Genomic DNA, 22,789 nt, shown 5'->3' with positions numbered 1-22,789 from the left:
TAAAGAAAAAGAAATGAAACCACATGGACTTCCATTCCAGGTTCTAGGGTGGGTGGCCATCCGCTGTGACCACGTAATAATATTAATAAGAATAATAGTGTGTGTGCGTGTGTGTGTGTGTGTGTGTGTGTGTGTGTGTGTGTGTGTGTGTGAGGGACAGAATGGAAGTCCATGTGGTTTCTTCTCTTTATTTTTCCTGTGTGAGTATTTAGTAGGGAACCATCCTGCCCTATCTTGGCCATCGTGGCGTCAAGAAAGCAGCCTGATATTAGTCACAGGACGACACATCTCTCAACTGCCAGAGGCACACAGGCCACCTCCTCCCCTTAGATCTCCGTCTGCGGCTGAATGATGAACTAAAAACTGCAAAGCAGTATTTGGAGCAGAGGATGCACACATGAGGACCCGTGCTCATTCCTCAACAAACACACTCATAAATGTGACTCTTAACTGTTCTTTTTGTCCCCCTTCCACCCTGAACCTGCAGAATGACTGACAAAGCCATTAGTGATCCCCCGTTTTGGAGAAATTGGATGTAGGACATAGTCTGCCTCCTCTTGAATATGATGGAACTAAAGCGGCTTGTGGTACTTAAGGCGCAAAAAAAATACATTTGAAAAATTCAACAGCAATGTCTCTTTTCAGAAATCATGACTTGTTACTCAAGATAATCCACAAATATTGTTGTGAGCAGTTTCATATAGGAACAGTTTTCTTTCTATAGGAGAATTTACCACTACTCACTCTACTCAGTCTTGGAAATAAGGGTTCCAGAAGTGTTCTTCTTGAAGGGCTGAGGTTCTATCCAGAACAATTTGCCCATGAATAACCCTTTTTTGAAGAAAGGGTTCATCAAGGGTTCTTTGTATGACTAAGAGTTCCATTAAGGACCCTTTTCATCCAAAGAACCCTAAAAGAGAGACTTATTCAAGGATTGTTGAGATCCTTGAAGCACTGTTTCATCACGGGTTTGTCAAGGGTTCTTTGTACCACAAAATAATAGCGTTCTCAGTAGAATCAATGGGGTTGGTTCTTGTTGCCACCTTTAAAAGAAGAAAAGGTTCTTGATAGAATCCTCAGGGACGGTTCTAGATGCAACCATTACACCATAGAATGGTTGTCTGTTCGACCATCCCCAACAGGCCTTTTCCACCAACATGGAACCAGCCCTGTTCCAGTTCAACTACGGAATTTTGAACCATTCTGAGCATTTCCACCAAACATAACTTATTCTGGAACCTGAAATGTTGGTTCTCAGCTGGAACAAAAACTAGCAGGTTTTCCTTGAGAACCAAAGTGGGCGCCCTCTGTTGATGACGAGCCTTCATTACAGTTGCTCCGCTCAAAATTGTTGGAAACGTGGGCTGGTTCTCCTGCTGGGACCAAGCTTCCAAGAATCTTGAGAACTTGCTCAAGAACCACAACTAATTTGATGAAAAGGGGACTTTTCGGAACCTTTCATAGATGGGTTCTAGGTAGAACCTGCTGAAAAGAGAAGCCAGCTAACCACGCAACTCACACCAAAACAGTCTAGATGGATAAACGGCACTACAGTTATGTGCTTTTGTGTTTTTGATTTTGGAGTTAACTGTCCCTTTAGGCACAGTAGCGTATGTGAAATTGTGATCAAACTCTGCAGCAGTTGGACAGCATTTTTCCATCCTATTGCCTGCATCGTTCCATGAGTTTCAGATATACAATGTGCTCTGATAGATTTTTCAGTGTGTGAGTGTGTGTGTACGCTTGTGTGCATGTGAATGTAAGAGAGGAAGGTTTGGCACAAGAAGAAAGGTAACAGCACTGGATATTTGACTGCTTTATGCTGTGATTGATAGAGTAACCATGGCAAGGAGCTTGTCTTCAGGGGGGAACGGAAGCATGAAGAAGCAGAGGTACATTTCCATTCATCAGCCTTGGCCCTTTTCTCTCCCTTCTCTCTCTTATGCCACTCTATCGCTTACACTCACTCTTTCTTTCCCTCCTCATCTCTGCTTCAAATTTCAATTGGAGATTTCATGGGGTTACACAGTCCAGTAGTTACAATAATGTGATTTATCATATTTCCTCTTCACCGTCAACAGAACTACTGAAGTATGTTATCGGCCCTGTGATCAAAGCGTGTGTGTGTGGGTGTCAATGTGCCCCTAGCTCCGTTGTAGCCAATTTCAGACTGGAAGCATTTCTGACAAGAGCTGGTGATTTAGCGCAGCAAAACAACTGGCCACATCACATGAGAAACACCCCTGTTTATGTACAGAGAAGTACACACACACACACCCACGCTACATCCACAGGCACTCGTGCGCGCACTCCTGGCTCCGGGTGGCTTTTGTGGTGCGGATGATAGACCACCCCAGCGAGTGAATATACCCTCAGAGTGGGGCAGATGCCATCAGCAGTCAGGTGTCTGTCTCTATCATCAATGGTGAAATGTGTCAGTCAGACAAAGCCGTGCAGGAGCCGGCAGAGGAGAGATGACTTGATACATTTCACTGTGGAGAGTGCTCATTGTCTCAAAGTAGAAAAGAAAAATCTTGAATGGAAAAAGTTTCTGGCATGTTGCTCAAGCATAAAATTGCATGCAGGTACAGTACATAACAAAGCAGACGAAAGCATGTAAACAAGCAGGGTTACACTGTTGCCCTTGAGAGGGATGTTTTTCATGACTCTCTCTCCTACATACACACACATACACTAGGGATGTTCCTAGCCACTAATTTCTCTGTCAATTAAAAGGTAATTTTAATTTAGACCAGTCGACCACTCAGAAAACACTCAGAAAACAGTTCAAACTGACCACAATTTATAAATGAATGAAGTTAAACAGTCTCCAAAAATATTGCATGTATTAAAAGTCATTTGAAGCTGTTAATCACATTCTTCAATAACCAAACTGTGTTTTTAAATGCTGCTGGAATTTGTGCCGATTTGTGCTGTGCATTATGATTATTGCACATTTTCCTACAGAACATGACAACAGCTCACCAACTGTGTTGTCTTTTCAGACTAAGCAGGATCACAGCATCTGTGGGTAAAAGGGTCATAATAACATTGTAACATTAGCTGCCACACAGTGTGGGTAACATAAGCTATGCTAGCACCAGCAGCTAGCAGCTCTCACTTCAGCTCTCCCTGCAGGTTAACGTCCACATGCCTGTGCTGAAAATACTGCCAAACCGCAATGGTTATACCAGGTGTTATCTGTCTCACTTTACTGTTTACCACAACATCCAGGCATCAGCACAGGCAGAGGAGGGACTGCTGTCTGCCGGGGCTCCAGCCCACACTAGATAACATCTTGAATGCACTGTTAAGTAAAGAAGAATCATAAAGCATTCCTCTGTTTGTCTCAGTAGGAGAATCCTTTCTTGTCCCTCGTAGAACCTTTTATAAAGGTGCCATTTGTAACCCTTTCAGAGGGTTCTTCCTAGAACCCAGCCTAAAGGGTTATATCTAGAACCATCCCAAAACCCTCTCAAGAACCTTTTTATATTTCATGGGTTTTATCTGGAACCCACCCATTGCGTTCTAGCGAGACACTTTTTATACTCCACGGGTTTTATCTACAACAAATTCAGGAGGTTCTACCAATAACCTTTTTATATTCCAGGGGTTTTATGTGGAACCCACCCAGGGTGTTCTACTGAGACGCTTTTTATAATCCAAGGGTTTTAACTCTTTTATATTATGTTATACAGAGCCCTTGACAAACCCTTGCCGAAAAAGTTCTTGAAGGATTTAAACGATCCTTCAAGAACTCTTTCCACAAAGGGTTCTTTGGTTTATATTAGAAAGAACTAGCCCTTCAGGAAGTACCCTTGAAGAACCGTTATTTCTACGAGTGCAGTTAACTGGTGTTGTGCATGAATAGAATATCAATAATTAGTTTAACCAATTAGTATTTCAGACTAACAAGGGTATAGCGACATTTAGTAGTTCAGTCGACTAATCGTGCACATCCTTAACATACACATATATACACACATACATACACAATCACTTAGAGTCATACCCTGAGGAGGTCTTCCCTTCACTTCCTCCTCTCTCTTTCTCTTTCTTCTTGCCTCCCCTGCCAATCCCTTTCTCTCTCGCTCAGGTGGAGACTCTTAGCAAACAAACAGCCAATAATGGCTTTAAGCTCTGCACCTTTGAAGGCGGCTTATCTTTGAGGAACATTAGAGTAATAGATCTTTAGTAGAAATCAACAACCAGAGCCGTGCCCCGAGGGTAGGAGTTCTGCATTAGCGCTGCTTGAACCACACCTTGGCTGTCTTTTACTGTAACTATGACAGTAATGTCTTCAGTCGGATTCAGCCAGTCTGATCCTCTCCGCTTAGTTCTTTGAAACAGTTAAGGCCATGATGAAAGAGGATCTTTTATTCCACACAATACAACTGGTAGTCAATGCTCGGGCGCCGCCTTAAAGAGGGCCTAAATGGTTGTGTGCATTAGTGTGTGTGTGTGTGTGTGTGTGTGTGTGTGTGTGTGTGTGTGTGTGTGTGTGTGTGTGTGTGTGTGTGTGTGTGTGTGTTTGACAGAGAGAGCAGAGTGTGTGTGAGGGTGAGGTCTGAGTGTGTTTTCTATCTGAATAGACTAACTGCTTTGGCATTCAGTTTCTCTCGTGGTCACACATGAGCTTGCACACACACACACACACACAGAGGCATCAACACACACACACAAAGAGTCAGGAAGGAGGGCACAATGCTGTCCTCCCCTCCTCCTTCCTCTAAAGATGTGTGTGTTTTTTTTCTCCCTCTCTCCCAGACTTCCTGGGAGGGGTACACTGCCCTTTGTGTCCGAAGGCACTCTCTCTTTATCTTTCCCTCTCTTATTCTCTCGTTCTCTCATTCATGGGGGACAAAGAGCGAGGGAGAGGGCGAGGAGAAATCTTTCACCTGGACAAGGAGGGCCACGGGGAGGACTCGGCCACAAAAGAGCAGAGAAACAGAGAGGGGAGGGAGGAGATAACGAGACAGAAAAGGGAGATGCGTCTGTGTATTTGTGTTCCCATGTTTTGTGCTCTTTTCCGCTCGCTGCGGTTTTAGGGGAGAATGACAGGCGGATGTCTGGGTGGAGAGAGCGGCTGTTTAGTCTGAGGCCATGTCATGGGAAACATATTCATGCCCTCTGGGACTTATTCATACCCCGGTGTACCGTGCACACACATACACACGTGCACGTACACACTCTATGTCCGCTCCTTGTCCTCCCACACACACATACACACACCCTGTCATGAGACAGAGGGGAGGGGGGTGAAAGGTCAAGCACTTCGGTAATGGAACAGGAAGTGTTGGAACAGTCGGCACTACACAACATACAACTGCCTCCAACATGTGGACAGGACTGACAGGCAGCTGTTGTGGGTAGGACATAGCTCTGGAAGGCAGAAAGGCATTCATAGCCCTGCCCTTAGTCCACTAATATGTTGTTTTGACTTTTATATTTTGTCCAACTTTCATGTATGTTTGGCAGAGGTGGCAAAAGTACACACAGATGTAGGGAATAATGATGTACAAATAGTTTGTTACAGTACTTAAGTAGATTTTTTAGGTGCCTGTACTTTCTAACAACCTTTTACTTCCTATTAACACAAATATCCTTACAATTTGAAAACAGTATTTTAGTCTTAATGCATTTGAGAGGAATTATTTATTTATTTTCCATCATTGTTTGCCACCTTTCTAACATCAAGACAAATTTCAAAATAAATGGAACACATGATCATTCTTTTGTGCATCCATCAGTGCATATCAGGCACACACACGAAACAATGTGAAACACACAACAAGATGAAACAGACGAGATGGAGACTCTACCGCAGAGAAAAGATGTCCAGTGGAAAAGCTTCATTAGACCTGCAGTTTGTTCTTCTGTTGATCATAATGTTTTAAATTCTGTTTCTGCACTTGTAAAAAAAACAAAAAGACTGAAAGTGAAAGTAGAAGAACTGATTTAAGTTCTTCCCTCAAGTAAAAGTGAAGCTCTGTAATGTACTCCTAGCATAAAAGTAAAAAGTGTCCCTTCTTGCTTCTTGTAGGTCCTTCAAAAACTGAATTATTTATGTCTGCTGAATGTTTGTTTGTTTTTCATACTTTCTTTTAACATGTTTGAAATAACAATCTAAACTAAAATCTAATCTAATTTAAAAAGCCTTAAAATGTCTAAAATACAATAATCTGAATTTTGGGCCTTAAAATGTTAAAAATAAAAACAGTTTTGACAGGTTTTAAAACATGATTGTATTATGAAGTTGCATTTGCATTGCATTAACTTCAGTCACACTTTTACACATGTTTTTGGTAAATACGTATTTGTATTGGTCACACTGCAACAAAACTACAAAACAAAACCAGCAGTACAAGCTCAAAATAACAGATTTGAAGCCTGCTGCACCTTGTGCAAGAAACACTCCCATTAGGATGATGGGTATAAAGAGACACATGAGAAATCAGAAAAACATAAAGTTGCCATAATGCACAACCTGAAAATGCATACCATCGCACAATATTGTTCTGTATTCACATCAGGAGCAACACCAACAAGTCCAGCCCCAGCGTGACCCACTCTACACTCGTTAAGTTCCAGGACTCCAATATTCTTTCATATCTTTTGTACTTTTTCGCCAGCATAAATATGAAATTGGTCTTAAATTGCTTTCAGAATGGTTTTACAATTTCTTAAATTTAACTTGTTGAAACCTGCAAAAACCCTGGTTAAAATGTAGGGAGTAAAAGTTAAAAGTTGTCAGAAAAATAGATACTGAAGTAAAGTATAGATATCTGAAAACTCTACTAAAGTCAAGGAAAGCAAAGGAAGTACTCATACTATGTTACTTCCCCCCTCAATGTTTGTTACATGACATGTGCCTGAAAGCAGTTTTTGTTTCTCTCCAAATCGAAGCCAACAGTTAATTCCACACAAAGGAAATGTTTCTTGAGCACAGGACAAACACGCGCCACTGAGATCTGTTGAAATAACAGCAAAGATGTGTGGAAAAGGGTTACAAATTTCACCACTTTTCCACACATCCTGAAAGGGTATCTCTTACAGAGAGGTGTTCTTTCCTGCACACTGATTCTCGGCAGATTCTCAGCAGTGGATACAACAGTAAATGAAACCCGATGAGTATTAGTGTCAGGCTCTATTATGACTTCATTTGGTTGAATGGCAGAAACAGGAGGACACTGGATCTAGTTAGAAGACCGCTAAAATCCACTGCTGGCTCACTGCTCCTTTACTGCTGCACTCACAGATCTATGATCCGCTCATCTGCTCCGTATATTTAACAGTACCCGCGGATAACATCTAGACCTGATCTTAGATCAGCACTTGATGAAATCTTACCCCATGCTGATGAGGACATGTGGCTGCTGTTGGTTTAAAGAGATTTAGTTTGGCCTCTTGCCACGCATGTAAAAAGTCCAGATTTCCTCTTTTGCTCCTTCTCAGACATGTAATAGAGACGTGAGTAAGTCTGGCTGCAGTTGCAGTGGCAGAGTTCCTTGCAGCCTCCCTCTACAGCAGATGGAAAACACACCTGTGAAGTGTCCGGTCTTAGCAAGAATTACACTATTGCCTTATGCCACCATGGTGACCCGACTGCTGTTTCTGCATTCAGTTAACCTAACCCTCCAAATTAAGAGTCCTTTCCGTTCTTCCTCTCCCTGCTTCATTCATCTCTCCAACTTCTGTTTTCTACATCCTCTCTCCTACTTTCTGGTCTTTCCTGTGCAGCACCCATTTGGACATGCTATGTGTGCCTGTGTGTGCCCTGAGGTGTGTGCACATGTGTGTGATATTTAAGTGTGTCTGTGATTGCCCCTTTGTTCCCTTTACCTAACTCCCGTCCCAGTGGTCCATTCTCTCAACCTAATCCCTGCGAGCATCGCTGTATCAGCACTGCTCTGTGGGACGCTTTGATGCTGCGCAGGGGGATTGGATACGGCATTAACCATCATTAAGTCAGCGTGTGTGTGTGTGTGTGCGCGCGTGTGTGTGTATGTGCAAGCAAGCATTACATACATCCATGCTCAGGCAGTGCGTTTCCTTGTGTGTAATGTGCACATGGGGGTCTTGTGGGTGTGTGCATGTGTGTGTTGTTGGAAAGAGCATTAAGTATCATTAGCTCTTACTAGTCATCACCTGCACACTGCCAGCCCCACATGAGCCACTTTAGTGAGCAGGCCTGGCCAGCGATCACACAGATTGGCAGGCAGAGACAGACAGAACCATGTTGAGGTACAGGGGGAACTCACAGAGGTATGTCCTACATACACTGCTCTCACCACTCATGTAAACATTCTCCATTATGTCTGAAACTAACTTTTTTTGTTTTTTTCATTCAAGACAAATATGTGGATTTATTAGGTTTCAGTTTCAATTTCAATTTCAATAATTCAAATCAAAGCCAGAATTTTAACAGTGTTTTAATCTCCTCCCCTGCCTATTTGCGGAGTCTCATATGTGTCTGAAGAAGAAGCAACACTTAAAATACAACACAACGTAGCTTATTGACCATTATATCACACTTGATACCATATAGGCTATCTTTTTAAAGAATTGTAATGTAAATAACAATTGGCCTCTGCTCTGCACCAGCTGTGTTGTAAACACCCACTCAACCGACCATGAGTGACCTAGACTGGGTGACGAGTGAGAGGGAAACAGCCTGCAGAGTCAGACTCTTTACACTCTTTTCATGCAGTGAATTAAGGATTTATTTTGACCAAACCAGAGCTGGTGATTGTTGGAAGAGTGAACAGACTAACAAAGATAAATTAAGTGTGTTTTCTGAGAAGTTAACGAGCCAATTAAGGTCGTCTTAGTTCAGTAAAAAAGAGAAACTTGAATTCACAAGGTGTATGGTTGTATTTCTCCGTTTAAAATGGAAATTAAGTGTGAGAACATGTAATTTCTAGACACTTTGTGAGTTTATTTTGTCTCTTGGATGTAATGAATGTACACAGCATGTGTAACATAGTGAATTTGCCGTTTGCGCACATCTCCCAGTTAAGACCCAAGAGGACAGGAGGAGGTGGGAGGGTGGTCGAAGATATCGCTTATCGCTGATGGATGGGCTGATGATGATCGTTTGGAAAATTTTAACATATCGCCCAACTCTAACAACATGAGAGGATCTTGTTTGGTGCAAACTGTGGTGGAATTTTATATTTGATCAAAATAATCTGCTCCGTTTCAGTTGAAAATGGATTTTAAAAAACAACAGATTTGATAAGTCTCATGAATGTGTTATCTAGACATAAGCACTTACACTGACAATGACAAATGACAGCTTGCAGAGTCACAGGTCATGGATGCACATGTGTACCTACTCATATGCATGCACACGCACTAGAGCAGTTAGGGACATTTGTCGTGGCCTGGCCCCAGATTAGACAATGCCTTCTCTGTAGTGGAAAAGAGAGGGCTGGTGCACTTGCACAGATTCATGCCTCACACACACACACACACACACACACACACACACACACACACACACACACAAACATTCCCATAGATTCCCAGGGTTGGAAAGGGGCTGAATAGGAATCTGGGCCATGCAGGCATTCTGAATCCTCTCAATCAGAAGAAGCCCTTCACCCCTCAACCACACGTCACAGGGAGCACATTCCAGGCCGACGTGTCACACTCGTGTCACGCTTCTATCGCACGAAACATCCAGATCTACATATCGGTCAGCGGCCACAGGTCTGACCCCGACAAACACCGACCACTGTTGTCCACATGCAGACTGATGTGCATTCTCCACTTTACTTTCCTGATCTCCACCTCCTCCACCCTAGTTCCCTTCAAGATCTTGTGTCGTGATTGCTTTCTGCTTGTTTCTAAAGGACAGGATATGGAGCGGCAGAGCACACTATGGCCTCTGTGTCTTCTCTGCCTGCCGCTCCCTAGAGAATTGTCATTGTTTCCATTGTTGTCCTCTACCTGCCTACCTGCCGTCTGTCCCTGAGCGATATTTAAAAGCCTCCCAGGTTGCTCTCAGGAAACCACAAACCGCTGCACTATCCAAAGCTAACTGCCTATCCCTTCTCTCCAACACCCTGCTGGCATAAATATCACTTTTGTAGCAGGACCCAAGTGGCTTTTTCTGCTGGTGCTCAACGTGGGGCCTCCAGAGAATCTAGGAGAGGGCTGAAGAATTGGCACTTTGAGGAAAACACTTGAAATTTTGTGGGAGGGAAGAAATAAACAAAGGATGAGCAGACAGAATAAAGGAAGGAATGAGGTAAAATCCTCCTTCTGAAACCTTTTAAGTAGAACAGATTAACTATAATGACATCTGTCACTGCTTTCTTCCACTGTGTAATCAAAAGTGCGTAACTTTCTTCCCCAACTCTGATCACAGCTGATAGTTAGCTGGCTGGTAGCCAAACCACCTCCTCCCACAACCGACACACACACACGCACGCACACACACACACACACACACACACACACACACACACACACACACATATACACACCTTGAAAACATTTACACCATTTGGCCTGGGTACACACCCTCCACTTTTCTCGCTCTGCTGCCCTGAGCTATAAGCATTCATTTTGATTTTCTAAGAGGCACACTGCAAATCAGTGATTGTACATTTACACTTAGTGCTGCATGACCAGCCTCAACACCTGCTCCAAATACACACACACATTTAGAAATAAGGGTTCCAAAAGGGTTCTTCCTGAAGGTCTGAGGTTCTACCCAGAACCATTTGTTTTGGTAGAACACTTTTTAAAGAAGGGGTTTGCAAGGCTTCTTAGTAAGACTCAGGGTTCCATTAAGAACCTTTTTCATCCAAAAAACATAAAAGAGAGTTCTTCAGTTTAATTCCTGAAAAGATAAGATACACATAATATAAAAGCATCCTCAGTTGAACCCCCTGAGTACATTCTAGACAAAACCCTTAAAATATAAAAGAGTTCTCAGTAGAACTCCCTGGGTGGGTTTGTGTTAGCTCCCTTCAGAGGTGGAAGGGTTATAGATAGAACCGAAAGAAAGGGTTCTGGGTGAAATCTTTCACAGAGGGTTCTAGGTAGGGCAGCGCAATATGGTAAAAATGTAATAATGATGAATGAATAATAATTATTTGGACTGAAATTGCAATTGCAATATGCAATAGTAGTAGAAATGATCATTTTTGTATCATGATTACTAAACAAAAACTATTAAAATCATAATGATGTGACAGTTGTGTTTTCTTTCATCTAGAGAACAAGATTTGTGAACCTGGGCATCTATACAGCACTCATAATAAGGCTGTTTTCACACACATTTTTCTTTTTTTCAAAAAGTCGCAATTTGGTTCTTGTTCTGTGATTTAGTTTTTGGTCTTGGCGCTATTACGATTTCGATAATATTGCAATTAATTGTGCAGCCCTTTATGTTGGGTTCCAGGGAGAACGCTCTGAAAGGTTTCCAAGGTGAACCTTTATAAAAGGCTCCACCAGGAACCAAACATGCTTCTTTTAAGGGGAAGAACGCTTTATGGTTCTATTTAACACCTTTATTTATAAGAGTGCACACTCAAGCAGTTTAATGTGTGGAATCTGGTTGTATATGCAGGAGGCCGGCAGAGGAAACAGGTGAGGAAAGGAGAATAGGTGGGGGGAGGAAGGATAGACAGAGAGCGTGGGGAGGGGAGCGCAGTTGAGGCGGGGGGCTACCATAGACGTCTGGAGCCAGGACACTGATGCTGGAGCTGATAGCTGCTGTATAGAGGACCCTCCACTGACAGTACACACACACAAACACACTATTTTTGTTCATTTTTCCCCCTCAAATCCCCCTCCACCCTCCATCCCTTACAATTTCTGTCTCTCAGACATGATGTTTACAGTGTGACCCCCGGTTGCTCATGATAGGAATCATTCCATCAACATAATGGCTAAATGACACGCACATGACTGTTACAGTCACGGTCACCGTACAGGGACAGGATGTTGTCTCCTGTATGTGTATGTACAGTATGTGTGCGATGTGTGTGTGCTTAAACTAAACTGAGTCTTCAAATTCTTCCAGTACACATTTCTCAATCCCCAATTTCCTTTCTCCTTGACAATTTTCACCCTTTTTCTTCATCTTCCTTCTCTCCATTTTTCTTACATTCTTGCTTCACCTCCACTGGATAGAAAAAAAAAAATTCCCTCAGCAGTCTGGGTGGTCTTCAAACACACACACATGCAAACACACACACACACACGCACTCACACACTCCTTGGTTTTCCTCTGTCTGGTAATGCACTAGCTGTGGTTTCCTGGCCTCGGCCAAAACACCGTTAGAAGTTCACCGCACTCACCGCTACCACAAAGCATCACCTAATGGCTGCTCAACTCCAGTCACAGAGCAGCCCTGGACCCACATACAGTATGATGTACACACACACACACACACACACACACACACTCCTTTCCTCTTACACATACACACACTTAAGACTAATGTGGGAAGTTAGAAGATGTGTAAACACCTGACAACCTTAGAAACAGTCTATATTCAAATATCATGCCAGGCAAGTCATGAACAAATTCCTTATTTAACTCTCTTATTTTAAATATGTAGAAGAACTGCCATAGGGCTGCCCCCTAACAGTCGACTAAATCGTCGCTGACTGAGAAGAGTCTCAGTCATTTATTTGTGAGTCACAGAGAAAAATCCCACCTCAAACTCCATTCAGGAGCTGTGCCTCGTCAATAGGGCCGAACGAAAGTATCAGGGAACAGTTGCAACACGGACCTTTTCTCTCGTAACAGTATGGGGCACTTGCACTTAACTGCACCAGGGGAAATTGGTGTTTGTTTACACCGCTTGCACAGCGGCTTTGAAGGGGGAGGTTTTCAGGCCCAAAGAGTGTCGTCAGAATGAGAACCAGAACTATAGCCAAGTCAGCGGTCAAATAAACCAACCTCAGCCGCCACTGAAGTCACCAGTGCACCGCTGCTAACTGTGAAGTAGCTGCCGTTAGCTAGTAAGCTCAATTAGCAGTCCTCTTAGACTGGGTCACAACCTGCAAGACTGATGGAGGCCAGTTTGACGTCTGGGAATACACTAGTGAGGTTATTTACAGCAGCTCTGACCAGGACTCTGAAGACATGACAGGTTCTAGTGTGGACAGGAGGGCCATGAAGCGGTTGAGGAGCGACTTTGTAGCAAGTTAACTTGTCGATTTGGTTTTCAGGCCCAATGGCTTGGGGAGCCAGGATTCAAAGTATGCAACTGATTGTTGTCCCTCCACACCTTCCGTCAAGCCAATGATCCTTATGTTTTTGCAATAGCTGCAGTTTTCACTGTCCTCAGCTTGTTGTGATAGAGGTTTCATTTCTTTTTTGAGACACTCATGTAGTCAGATCCAAAATACGGGATTCTGCCGGTTATACGCTTGGTGTTTCCTTTAATATGGCTGATAATCCCCACCAGAGGCAGATGTAGTTCAGTAAACCTCTGATCCATTAAAGCTCTGATTTGTTGTTTGAGATGTTATAATGTGTTGAAACTTTGGTTGGGTATTGATATTTATTAGCTTTTAGGTATCAACTGAAATAACCCAGTACCAAGTAGTATTGAAACTTCTCCAGTCAAACAACACCTGCAGTCAGTCATTTTGGTACTCTAGATCTAGAAAAAAACCTTTTTATATGGTTTCAGCAATCACTGCAAACAAATTCACATTTAAGTAATTAAATCATAAGAATGCAACAACTAGTTGACTAATATCTTGAACTAATGGCTACTAGTCAGCTAGGAAACCTTTTAGTCAGAGCAGCCCTAGTCTGCCAAGTTGACAGTTGAGTAATTCATTTGCTCCGAGCAAACATTTGTGACAGACATTGTGTCACTGTGAAGCCCTCTCTTGTGACAAGTTATCTCTCATATAGCTACACATAAAACAGCACTAACCTCTAATATACGTACTGTACACAGTGTTCTCAAACTCAACACACATGCACACACACATGCAGACACAAACCCTTGGGCACTGTTTTTCCTCTCTAATCTGATATCAAAGAGAAGGTCTTTCAAAGCGTCTCACATGACAGCTCATTTCATGAGTTGCCCATGGAAACGATTATTGTCATAAATCTCTACCCACTCTCCTCTGAGTTGCTCGGAGCATCTTCCTGAAGAGTTAAATTCCTCTGCAAAGTCAACCTGTATTGAGTTTTTTTATTGATTGGTGTTCCATTATGTTTTGACCCATGTGCAGCGGGGTCATCCAAATGTGCAAATAAACTCTAGAAAATGGAGTGAATCATGCATAGCCTGGATTGCCCTCTCGGTCACTATAGCACGTACAGTTGCGCTCACTTTGAAGAGCTCTCAGATGACACGGGTGAATGATGTCATACACTTTCACAGCGTTGTGTGGATGTGGTTTGTAATGTGGACTGTTCCCAAGCAAATCCCTGTGACCTCGGCAGCCCACAGTATGTGCTGAGAGGCTAATCCAGCCTGCACAGCACAGCGGGGCGTGCTGGACACTTCGACAGATCCTGGTGAGGATTGGAACGGCTCTCCGCTGTTGTAACCTTTTATACCCCAAGACAAAATGAGAAACTGTAGCCTGCTGTGCTCGGCTCTGGGTTGTGTGTGTGTGTGTGTGTGTGTGTGTGTGTGTGTGTGTGTGTTTGTGTGTGTGTGTGTGTGTGTGTGTGTGTGTGTGTGTGTGTGTGTGTGTGTGTGTGTGTGTGTGTGTGTGTATGCATGTGGGCAGGGTGAGGAGGGAGAGGTTGTTTTGATTGTGTTTGATGATTTGTATCAGCGAGGCAAGAGAGAAATCTGTGATTCCTGATGTTCTATCTTAATTTGTAGCGGCATCTCTCCTGCTGTCCTATATTCCCATCTCCTCCCCACTGCAGCGCTATGCTGTGTGTGTGGGCGTGTGCGGTTGGTCGCTGAGTTTATTTATCTTATTCTAAATCAGCCCTCAAACTCACTAATTGGTCCAGTTCCACTGTTAGGTAACGAGGGGAAATGAACAATTACTCTTGTGTTTGTAGGGAATGATGTGTGTTTGTGTGTGTGCATGGAGCAGTTAAGAGCAGTGTACACTTTCACAGAGGGAGTCTCAGGTCATCACTGTTTTTATTTTAGTGGGGCACAACACTGTCCTTCTCAGATTCATCCCTCCTTGTGTATGATACCGTTTTTACATCAAAATTAGCATATACATGCAGGTTTTTTAAGCACAGCTAAACCTGCTAAAGATGCGATTAACCCATTTCTCATTGCCAGTAGGCCTGTTTGCCTTTCTGTTCTATTCTGTTTGCCTTTTGTATTTTCTGATGTGTGCTGGAAAGCTGAGACTCAACTTATGTTTGTGCAGGGGAGCAGAGATAAAGAAGTTTTTAGATGTGTTCGGCTCTCAGTACTTTTGTAGCTTCTGACTGAAGCTCTGTGGTTTGAAGTTTAATTTCTCTCCTGCATCGCTGTTTGAACTTTCAGGTATCTGCCTTATTTTACTGTTTTATGTTCGCTTTCAGCTGATAGGAGTTGTGAGAAGTTACTGCTTATGGAAACCCAACATTTCCTGATTGTGCTGCATCATAATAAAAGCTTTTAAGTAATAAAATAACGGTGTGCAATGTGCAGCTGTTTTGCAGCCACTTAACTGCTGACGTACTGAGTCAAACCAAGTCAAGCCGAGCAGCACAAGTGTATGGAAAAGGTCATCACAGAGGTTACTGATGGAGGCGACAAGCATCCATTGCCTTCACCAAAAGTGAGCAAAAATTAGCATGTCCACCAAGGTGTTTACTTAACCGCCAATCAGAGTTGGAGCCGATAAAACCTGTGACTGATGCAGCATAATTTGACCCGGGACTCATGGCTGGGTATTAGTGGCAGTAGTATCAAAACTTCTCCAGTCAGATGATACCTGCAGTCAATCCTTCTGGTGCCCAGATCTAGAAAAACATGACTATTTGTATGTTTTTTCTTGCAGCCAGTCACTACAAGTATTCTTTCAAAAAAAGTTATTAAATGAAGTACTCCATCGGTATTGGTATCACTTTAGGGGTACTGGTATTGGTACTGTTATTGTTATTTTTTTAAACAATACCCAGCCCTATCAGGACTGAATGCCGATTGCACTGAATGCCCACTGAAGACGAAAGCCAGATGTTATTAGTTGTTAGTGGGATTTGTGTAAAATGGGCTTCTTTGTGCTGTCTTAGCCATGAGACGTGCCCCACTGTCGAGCCAACCACCAGACGTTCTCATAGGTAGAGTGATTCCTGGATAGAGTTCGAGACTGTAATTCACCTCCATAAACTCTACATGTGTTTTAACTTTCAAAGGAACACAGTGAAATGAAATCTGGCCATCGCAGACTCCCATCACAGCCAAAGAGTCGGGGCATCATTCAAGTGGAGTTGTCTTTTATGTGTCTCTTCTACAGTCGTTTGCTACATAAACTGTTGATCTTTCCCTCACTCCCTCTGAAATCTGTCCCACCACTCTTGCAATACTTGTAGAGCCCCTAGTGAGCAACTGCTCTATCACACCCTGTTTCCTGGATTTGACTTCTATCACTTCAATATCAGTTATCACAAATTGTCTCTAATCTGTCCACAGAGGCTTACGCAGTGAAGCAATTTGTAAGATCTGGCTGCACGCCACAGCAGGGTGGTGTAAGTAACTGCTCACATCTCATGTGTTTTACATAATATAAGTCCAAAGCTGCTCTTATTGTGCTGGTGGCGAGCTGGCCTTAATCCCTGCAACTCATTACAGTAAAAACTCTTAATGATTAATGTTAATGATCATGCTTTTAATAGTATTTACAGAAAATGTCACTTCACCGGCCAGCCTTTCAAACACATGCTCACAAATCATATTTAAAAATCATGTTAACTTTTCTTCACTTTTTGCACATTACGTCCTTCAAAGAGGCGACTTTGTCAGGTTATTGAGCAAAGGAAAATAGAAAATCACGTTAGTGTTTTCCAGGTCACATGCCAACAATTTCTATACGTTTAACCACTGAGTTTTGGCATCATCAGATACAGATTAGTGGCATAAAACTTGTCATTAAACCTCACATTCATTTCGACATCTGTGTTCAAACACTTCCTCTTTCAAACATATGCTTCTGTCATGTGCTTGCAGCTTGCACACACACACACACACACACACACACATACACATACTATACACACACAAAAACACTTACATACACATGCATACACATACTCTCACAGTATGTCTCCAGTTGGCGCTCGGAAACCTGATACTGAAAGAAGTGGTCCAGTAATTTTGCCATAGTGGTCAACGCACACACTCTCACACATACATGTTCCCACTCTGCCCCTGTCCGTTTTTATCTACATGCTGGTTCTGCTGCTGTTTCCTGGTCACACATGATCCAACCGACTGTTGGCTTCTGCTCTATTTTTAAAAGAGGAATCCCAGCTATAATCCAAGCAGCATGAAGTAGCTTTTTTCTCAATTACAAATTAATGATCAGCGTTAGCAGCTGGTAACCAAGAGTGGCATATACAACAAATTGGCATTGGAATATGATGAACTGGAGGTGAAGAGAAGAAGTTAGGGAGGAGAATGAAAGTGGAGATAAAAGAAAGGATGATTTGGGTCAAGGAAGTAGTCAGGATACAGTTAGAGGCCTGTGGAAAGGTTAAAGTGAAATTAGACAAGACAACACCCCCAGGAAACGAGTTACTCACAGGTAAGTGGTGAGAGGGCTGAGGTTGGCTGGCACAGATGATAGTCCCAACTCCGAGCAGTCCACCATGACGAAGATTCCATCTTCCTCACACTGGCACGGAGATGGGCACAGCGGTGCTGCCACCGCAGCTGACCCCTGCCTGTCCTGGACCCTCCCGTACCCCCACACTCCGGAGGCTGACCCCCGAACACCTCCAGCCATGCAGAGGAGAAGCAGAAGCACAGGCAGCATGTCTGACTGTCCACCTGCCTGCATCTACACCTGTAGGGTTTTCTGCCTTGTCACGCTCTCTTTTGTCCTCTCAGGCAGCTTTGATGAAGTGAGGTGGATCCAGTGATTCCTTGCTTTTCCAAATACTCCTCAAAAGCCTCCTTACTGTCTTTTTCTCCTGTGCAGGTTGTCCTCACTGTAAATCTGTCCCTGTCACAAGCTCTATGTCTTCATCTCTCCTCTTTTCTCAGTCACCACTTCATCCCCCGGGGTTAACTCTGCTCTAACTTCTTTCCCCTCTTCCCTTCCACTCTGCCCTCACCGTCTTTCTCCCCCAAACACAGTCACTCTTTCTCTCCTTGTATATATCTCTCTGTCTCTCTCTCCTTACCTATTGTAGAAGGAGCGCATGAGCTGTGAATGAGCCACCCTCATTGGCCCACAATTTAGGGATGGGCTGGAGCATCTCCGGAAAGTAGGAGGGGCCCGCGATTCTCAAACTCTTCCCTCTTCTCTTTCTCCCTCTATTCCTTTCCTCCCTGCTTTACTTTGCCTGAAAGCTCAATGTGAAGAGAAAGAGTGAGTGTTTAGTTTGACGAAGAGAAAGGGGGGTGGCAGTGTAGTACAGTGGTGTGAGACAAGATTTCTCCTTGTGGGACCTTATGAATGGAACTGAGAGAAAATGAGAGACAGTGTTTATAGCTGAAAGACAGAGGAAGGGGCAAAAGCAAGCTCTTGAGGATAAGAATGAAGGCAGCAGAGTGTGTTTGGCCGTGTGAGAGCGATGCAGAGGGTCAGAGTGTGTGACTGGGAGTGACTGTTTGGAGGAAATTGGAATTCTGACACTTCAGCACCCCTCAGTCCCCAGAAAGAGCAGAATCCAGTGTCTCGTAAGTCACACCTTCTCAGGTTTCTGCTGCTGGAATGTCGCGATCGTACGCGCACAGAAACACATGCACGCTCGCTTTGCCTTGCATGCATGCACACATGCACATGGACACCCATAGAAAATAACAGATTATAAGCGACTGGCGCAAAGGAGCTCACATATCCATTTCACATGCACACACTCCGGTCTATAGAGAGAAGAGTGTGGATTTGTGAAGAAGTGTCAGCTGCCTCGGGCTAAAGCCTGTCTTTATTTCACAGTCTATCTGTGCTCACTTGCAGGTTTTCCACATAATCTTGAAAATAATCTCATCCGGCCTTCCTCTCTGTTATTACAGCACATAATTCTTGCCTGTGTAGATTTAGTGTTGAAATTAAAACTTTCCTAATACAGTGAGGCGGACAAATGAGGGCCATATACAGCTGGACAAGAATGCTATCAAATTAGACTCTCTGCTTCATATGTTACACAACTAAGCTTTACATGCTGTGCACCTGTAAGTACAGGATGTTGCATAACCACCTAATGATGCATTCTATAATTATAACAAATCAAAGAAAGAAAAACTGGCTTGCCTTTCAAAGCAGTGCCGATTTTATTCACTCCTCTTGTTAAATTTCAGTATGTCCCAACGGCAAATACTAAGCAATAAAAGCTGTAGTAATAATAATTATAAATATAATTTTATTTGTATTGCACTTTTCACACGAAGAGTATGACATGCTTCCCATAGACAAGACTGAAACAATTGTGAATATAAAAGACAAACGCAAGAACATAAAATTAAAGCACATTAAATGACTATATAGAAGAAATGTATAAATTAATCATCCAAAAAGTCAAATTAGTGAAACTATTAAAATAAATGGAAAATCGTGTGGTTACATACCACAGCTGTATTATGTACACAAATAGGACTAGCACTCAAGCTAAAAGTCTATAGAAAAGTCTATAAAAATGTGTAAAGTTCCCATAAAACAGCTAGCTGAGTACTAGCGAGTATTGCTTACGTGTTTCCTAGAAATAGGCTGCAGCACCGAGGCTGTTTTCTGGCTGGGTTGGGCTCCCAGCAGCCCAGGACTGAGTCATGCCTAACTGGGCTAGCAGCAGTTAGGACTTAACCTCACTTAGCAACAGGTAAATCTTTCCATCAGGAAACTCTGTAAACAACCTTGGTACTGTTTTACCTGTCGGTCTCAGAGGCTGTGTTCATCCTGGTGACCAGCCGTGTTCGCTGGGAGGCTGCTGAACCCGACTCTGTTGCCCGCTAATGGTAGCAAACACTTACGGTTAGCTACTTGAGCAATTAGTAAGCTAAAGCTATCAGGCCATCAGGATACTCTATAATTAAATCAGCAAGAGCTGAAGCTCAGCAGCCAAATGACATCAGACGGGAAACCAGAAGACACTTTTGTTCCACTTTCACCCAAATCAGTAAATAAAGTTATGAAGTTATGATTTTGTAAAGTGACACCAGAAATTTCATTCTGCTCCAATGAATGGATGCATTCTCTTTCCCTGCTCCGCTGCACCTTAAGTAAGAAAGCGTTTTACTGGACACAAATGTTGATCAGTCATCAACAGTTTATAATTGCCCAGGAAAAGACAAACTTTGAAATATCCTTAAAAATACAGAAGAGTATCCACAAATCACTCACAGACGTACTGGTGACGTATAGTGCAAGTCATACGTGGTTAAAGCACTTAAACGTCAATTTTGACTTCATGGGAGCTTTAAGACAGGATTTAAAAGCAGTAACGGTTTCAGCAGATAGAATACTAACTGGAGGTCTGGTCCAGATCTGAGGTGCCAGTACAGCAGTACCACTTGATCACCCTTTGAACTTAACCTGGACTCTGGAACAGCAGGCAGGCCTAAGCCAGCAGATCTTAGAGGCCTTTTTAGACAGTAAGGAGTTGGGAGGTCACTGATATATTGTGGCGCCTGGCCATGTAAAGCCTTGTAAGACCATTATTTTAAAATGGATTCTAAAAGACATTGGTAACCAGCACATTGAGGCTAAAACTGGGGTGAGATCATGATTTTTTCCAACAGAAAAAAATACTACAATAAAACACTACATGGATTGATGATTGTGAAACATCTTAGAAATTGAGAGGAAATCCTTAATGAGGTTAAAGTATTAAATCACACCCCATAACTCTAGTTTTGCTGATTTTCATGTTTTACAAGAGGGATTACTTGGCTTTCCATGGGCTGATAAAATCTGACAACCACTTCGGCTCATAAAATTTTTTCAAACGTCACTGGATTAGCTCAAAAATGCGTGGTAGTCAATGTGGAGAACAAGGCTGTTTTTTGAGTTCCTGGAAAGCCGAGGCTTGAGGAGCTTTCCATTGACAGCGGCAGTTTGTTACATGCACACAACCGCACACATGCAAAGACAAGACCAAAGACGCAACTTTGAAATTCATGACACTCAGACTCCCTAAACAGGCTATGAAAAAATGTTGCATAGAAACTTGACCTTGAATAAGTGCACACTGTGTTACTTGAAAAATAAAAACTACACAGTTGTGAATGTCTCTGCACCCAGTTTGAGGCTGTCTACCCCTCCGGCCGGTCTTTCTGTCTCTCCGTCTCTCTCCTTCTGTCTTTCTTTCTCCACCATTCTCTGTAGGCTGAATAGTTTCTCATTAATTAATTAACATTCCTATGCCACTGTGTTTTCTGAGGGGCCTTTGTTATGGCCCCACAAAAACTCTTTCAGAGCTGTTCTTCACATAGTCTCCCTCTCTCTCAGGCTCTCTCTCTGTTCTCTCTTTTCTCCCTCTTTGTAGTGAAATGTCCAGTGTCGCTCTCTCTGTCTATTGTCAGTTACAAAATGCTGCATGAATTGTTTTCAAGTAATTTCAGAGTTTTATACGGATGTTTTTTTTCTTTGCAAAGGCTTTCCTCAAATGCAAGCAGGCAGATAAACAGACTCTTCAGGAACACCTTGCATGATCTTTCAGTACACCCACATACAGCACACACACACATTGCCACAGGCACACATGCATATACACAAAAACATGCACACACTCTTCATACACCTGCAAACTCCACCTCTCTCCTTCTTAGGCGCAGAGCTCTGTCATCTTTTTAAATGCTCTTTAATTGTCTGGCCCCGGGGGAGCCCTAAAACATACATACTGTAAAAACCTGCATGTCTGGTCGCCTGCCTGTCTCTCTCCCTCTTTGTCTGTCTGTCTCTCTCTCTATTTTGTTCTTCCTATCCTCTTCTCGCCTGTCATCGTTCTTCCCCTAAATCACAAACATGCAAACAGCACTCCAAAAGTAAGCAACGTATTTGTTCAGATTGCACCTGTTCTGACAGTTCTGATGGATGTGTGTAAGGTTAAATGTGAGTCTTTGTAATCCAGTTTGTTCCTGTGGGGGGAGAAAGTTCATTCCTATGTGCATAATGACATTGCTGCAGCAGCTGATTTGACTTCACAGAGGGGAGAAATGCATTTAAAATTGGTTTATAAAATAGTTTGTTGGAAGCTAAGACATAGAGCTAATAGTATATGTATTTTTTAGCAGAGGTAGGCAAAACTAGCCTTCTGTCGGGGGAACGTGTTTTGGTGGAACAATTGCACATCGGGCGGCGAGCCCTGACATTAAAAGGGCTAACTCAATGCAATAGAAAAGATAACAGCTGCTAGCTTGTTTAAGTTCTTACCATTAGCAATGCAGGTACAAATTTGATATTTCCAGCATGTAGGTTGCTAGCTCAGCAGTTGTTGTTTTTCTTAGCAATGGAGAACTTTGAAAAGGCAGATAGTGAATAAGGCGAATGCCACCTGAGACACGTATCCAATTGCAGGCTTACACCTGCAGTCTATATCTATTAGTCAGACTAGACTCTAGCAAGGCTAATCTCACACTGAGCATACCTTCTTGCCTCACACAGAAACTTAAAAATGGCATCTATAAATTTGCCTGATTCTGTGTGATGTGGAAATATTTTTAACCCCAAC

The 22,789-nt window shown here is 42.9% G+C and overlaps 1 protein-coding gene across 1 annotated transcript in view; it reads right to left on the bottom strand.

The window, feature by feature from the left end:
• The window catches only part of lgr6 (leucine-rich repeat containing G protein-coupled receptor 6), a 54,986-nt gene extending 36,580 nt beyond the window's left edge, over nt 1–18,406 (bottom strand). The window contains exon 1 of the mRNA XM_084721132.1: nt 17,702–18,406. Coding sequence (XP_084577258.1) covers nt 17,702–17,958 — 257 coding nt within the window. The 5' untranslated portion in view covers nt 17,959–18,406. The remainder of the gene's footprint in view (nt 1–17,701) is intronic.
• Nucleotides 18,407–22,789: the final 4,383 nt, after the last annotated feature.

The sequence above is a fragment of the Lutjanus erythropterus genome, chromosome 6 (genome assembly GCF_056507025.1).
Source record: "Lutjanus erythropterus isolate fLutEry1 chromosome 6, fLutEry1.hap2, whole genome shotgun sequence".
In the NCBI taxonomy this organism is placed as follows: domain Eukaryota; kingdom Metazoa; phylum Chordata; class Actinopteri; order Lutjaniformes; family Lutjanidae; genus Lutjanus; species Lutjanus erythropterus.
Note: the sequence above shows the minus strand (reverse complement) of the source record. Positions and strands in the feature narration are given on the sequence as shown.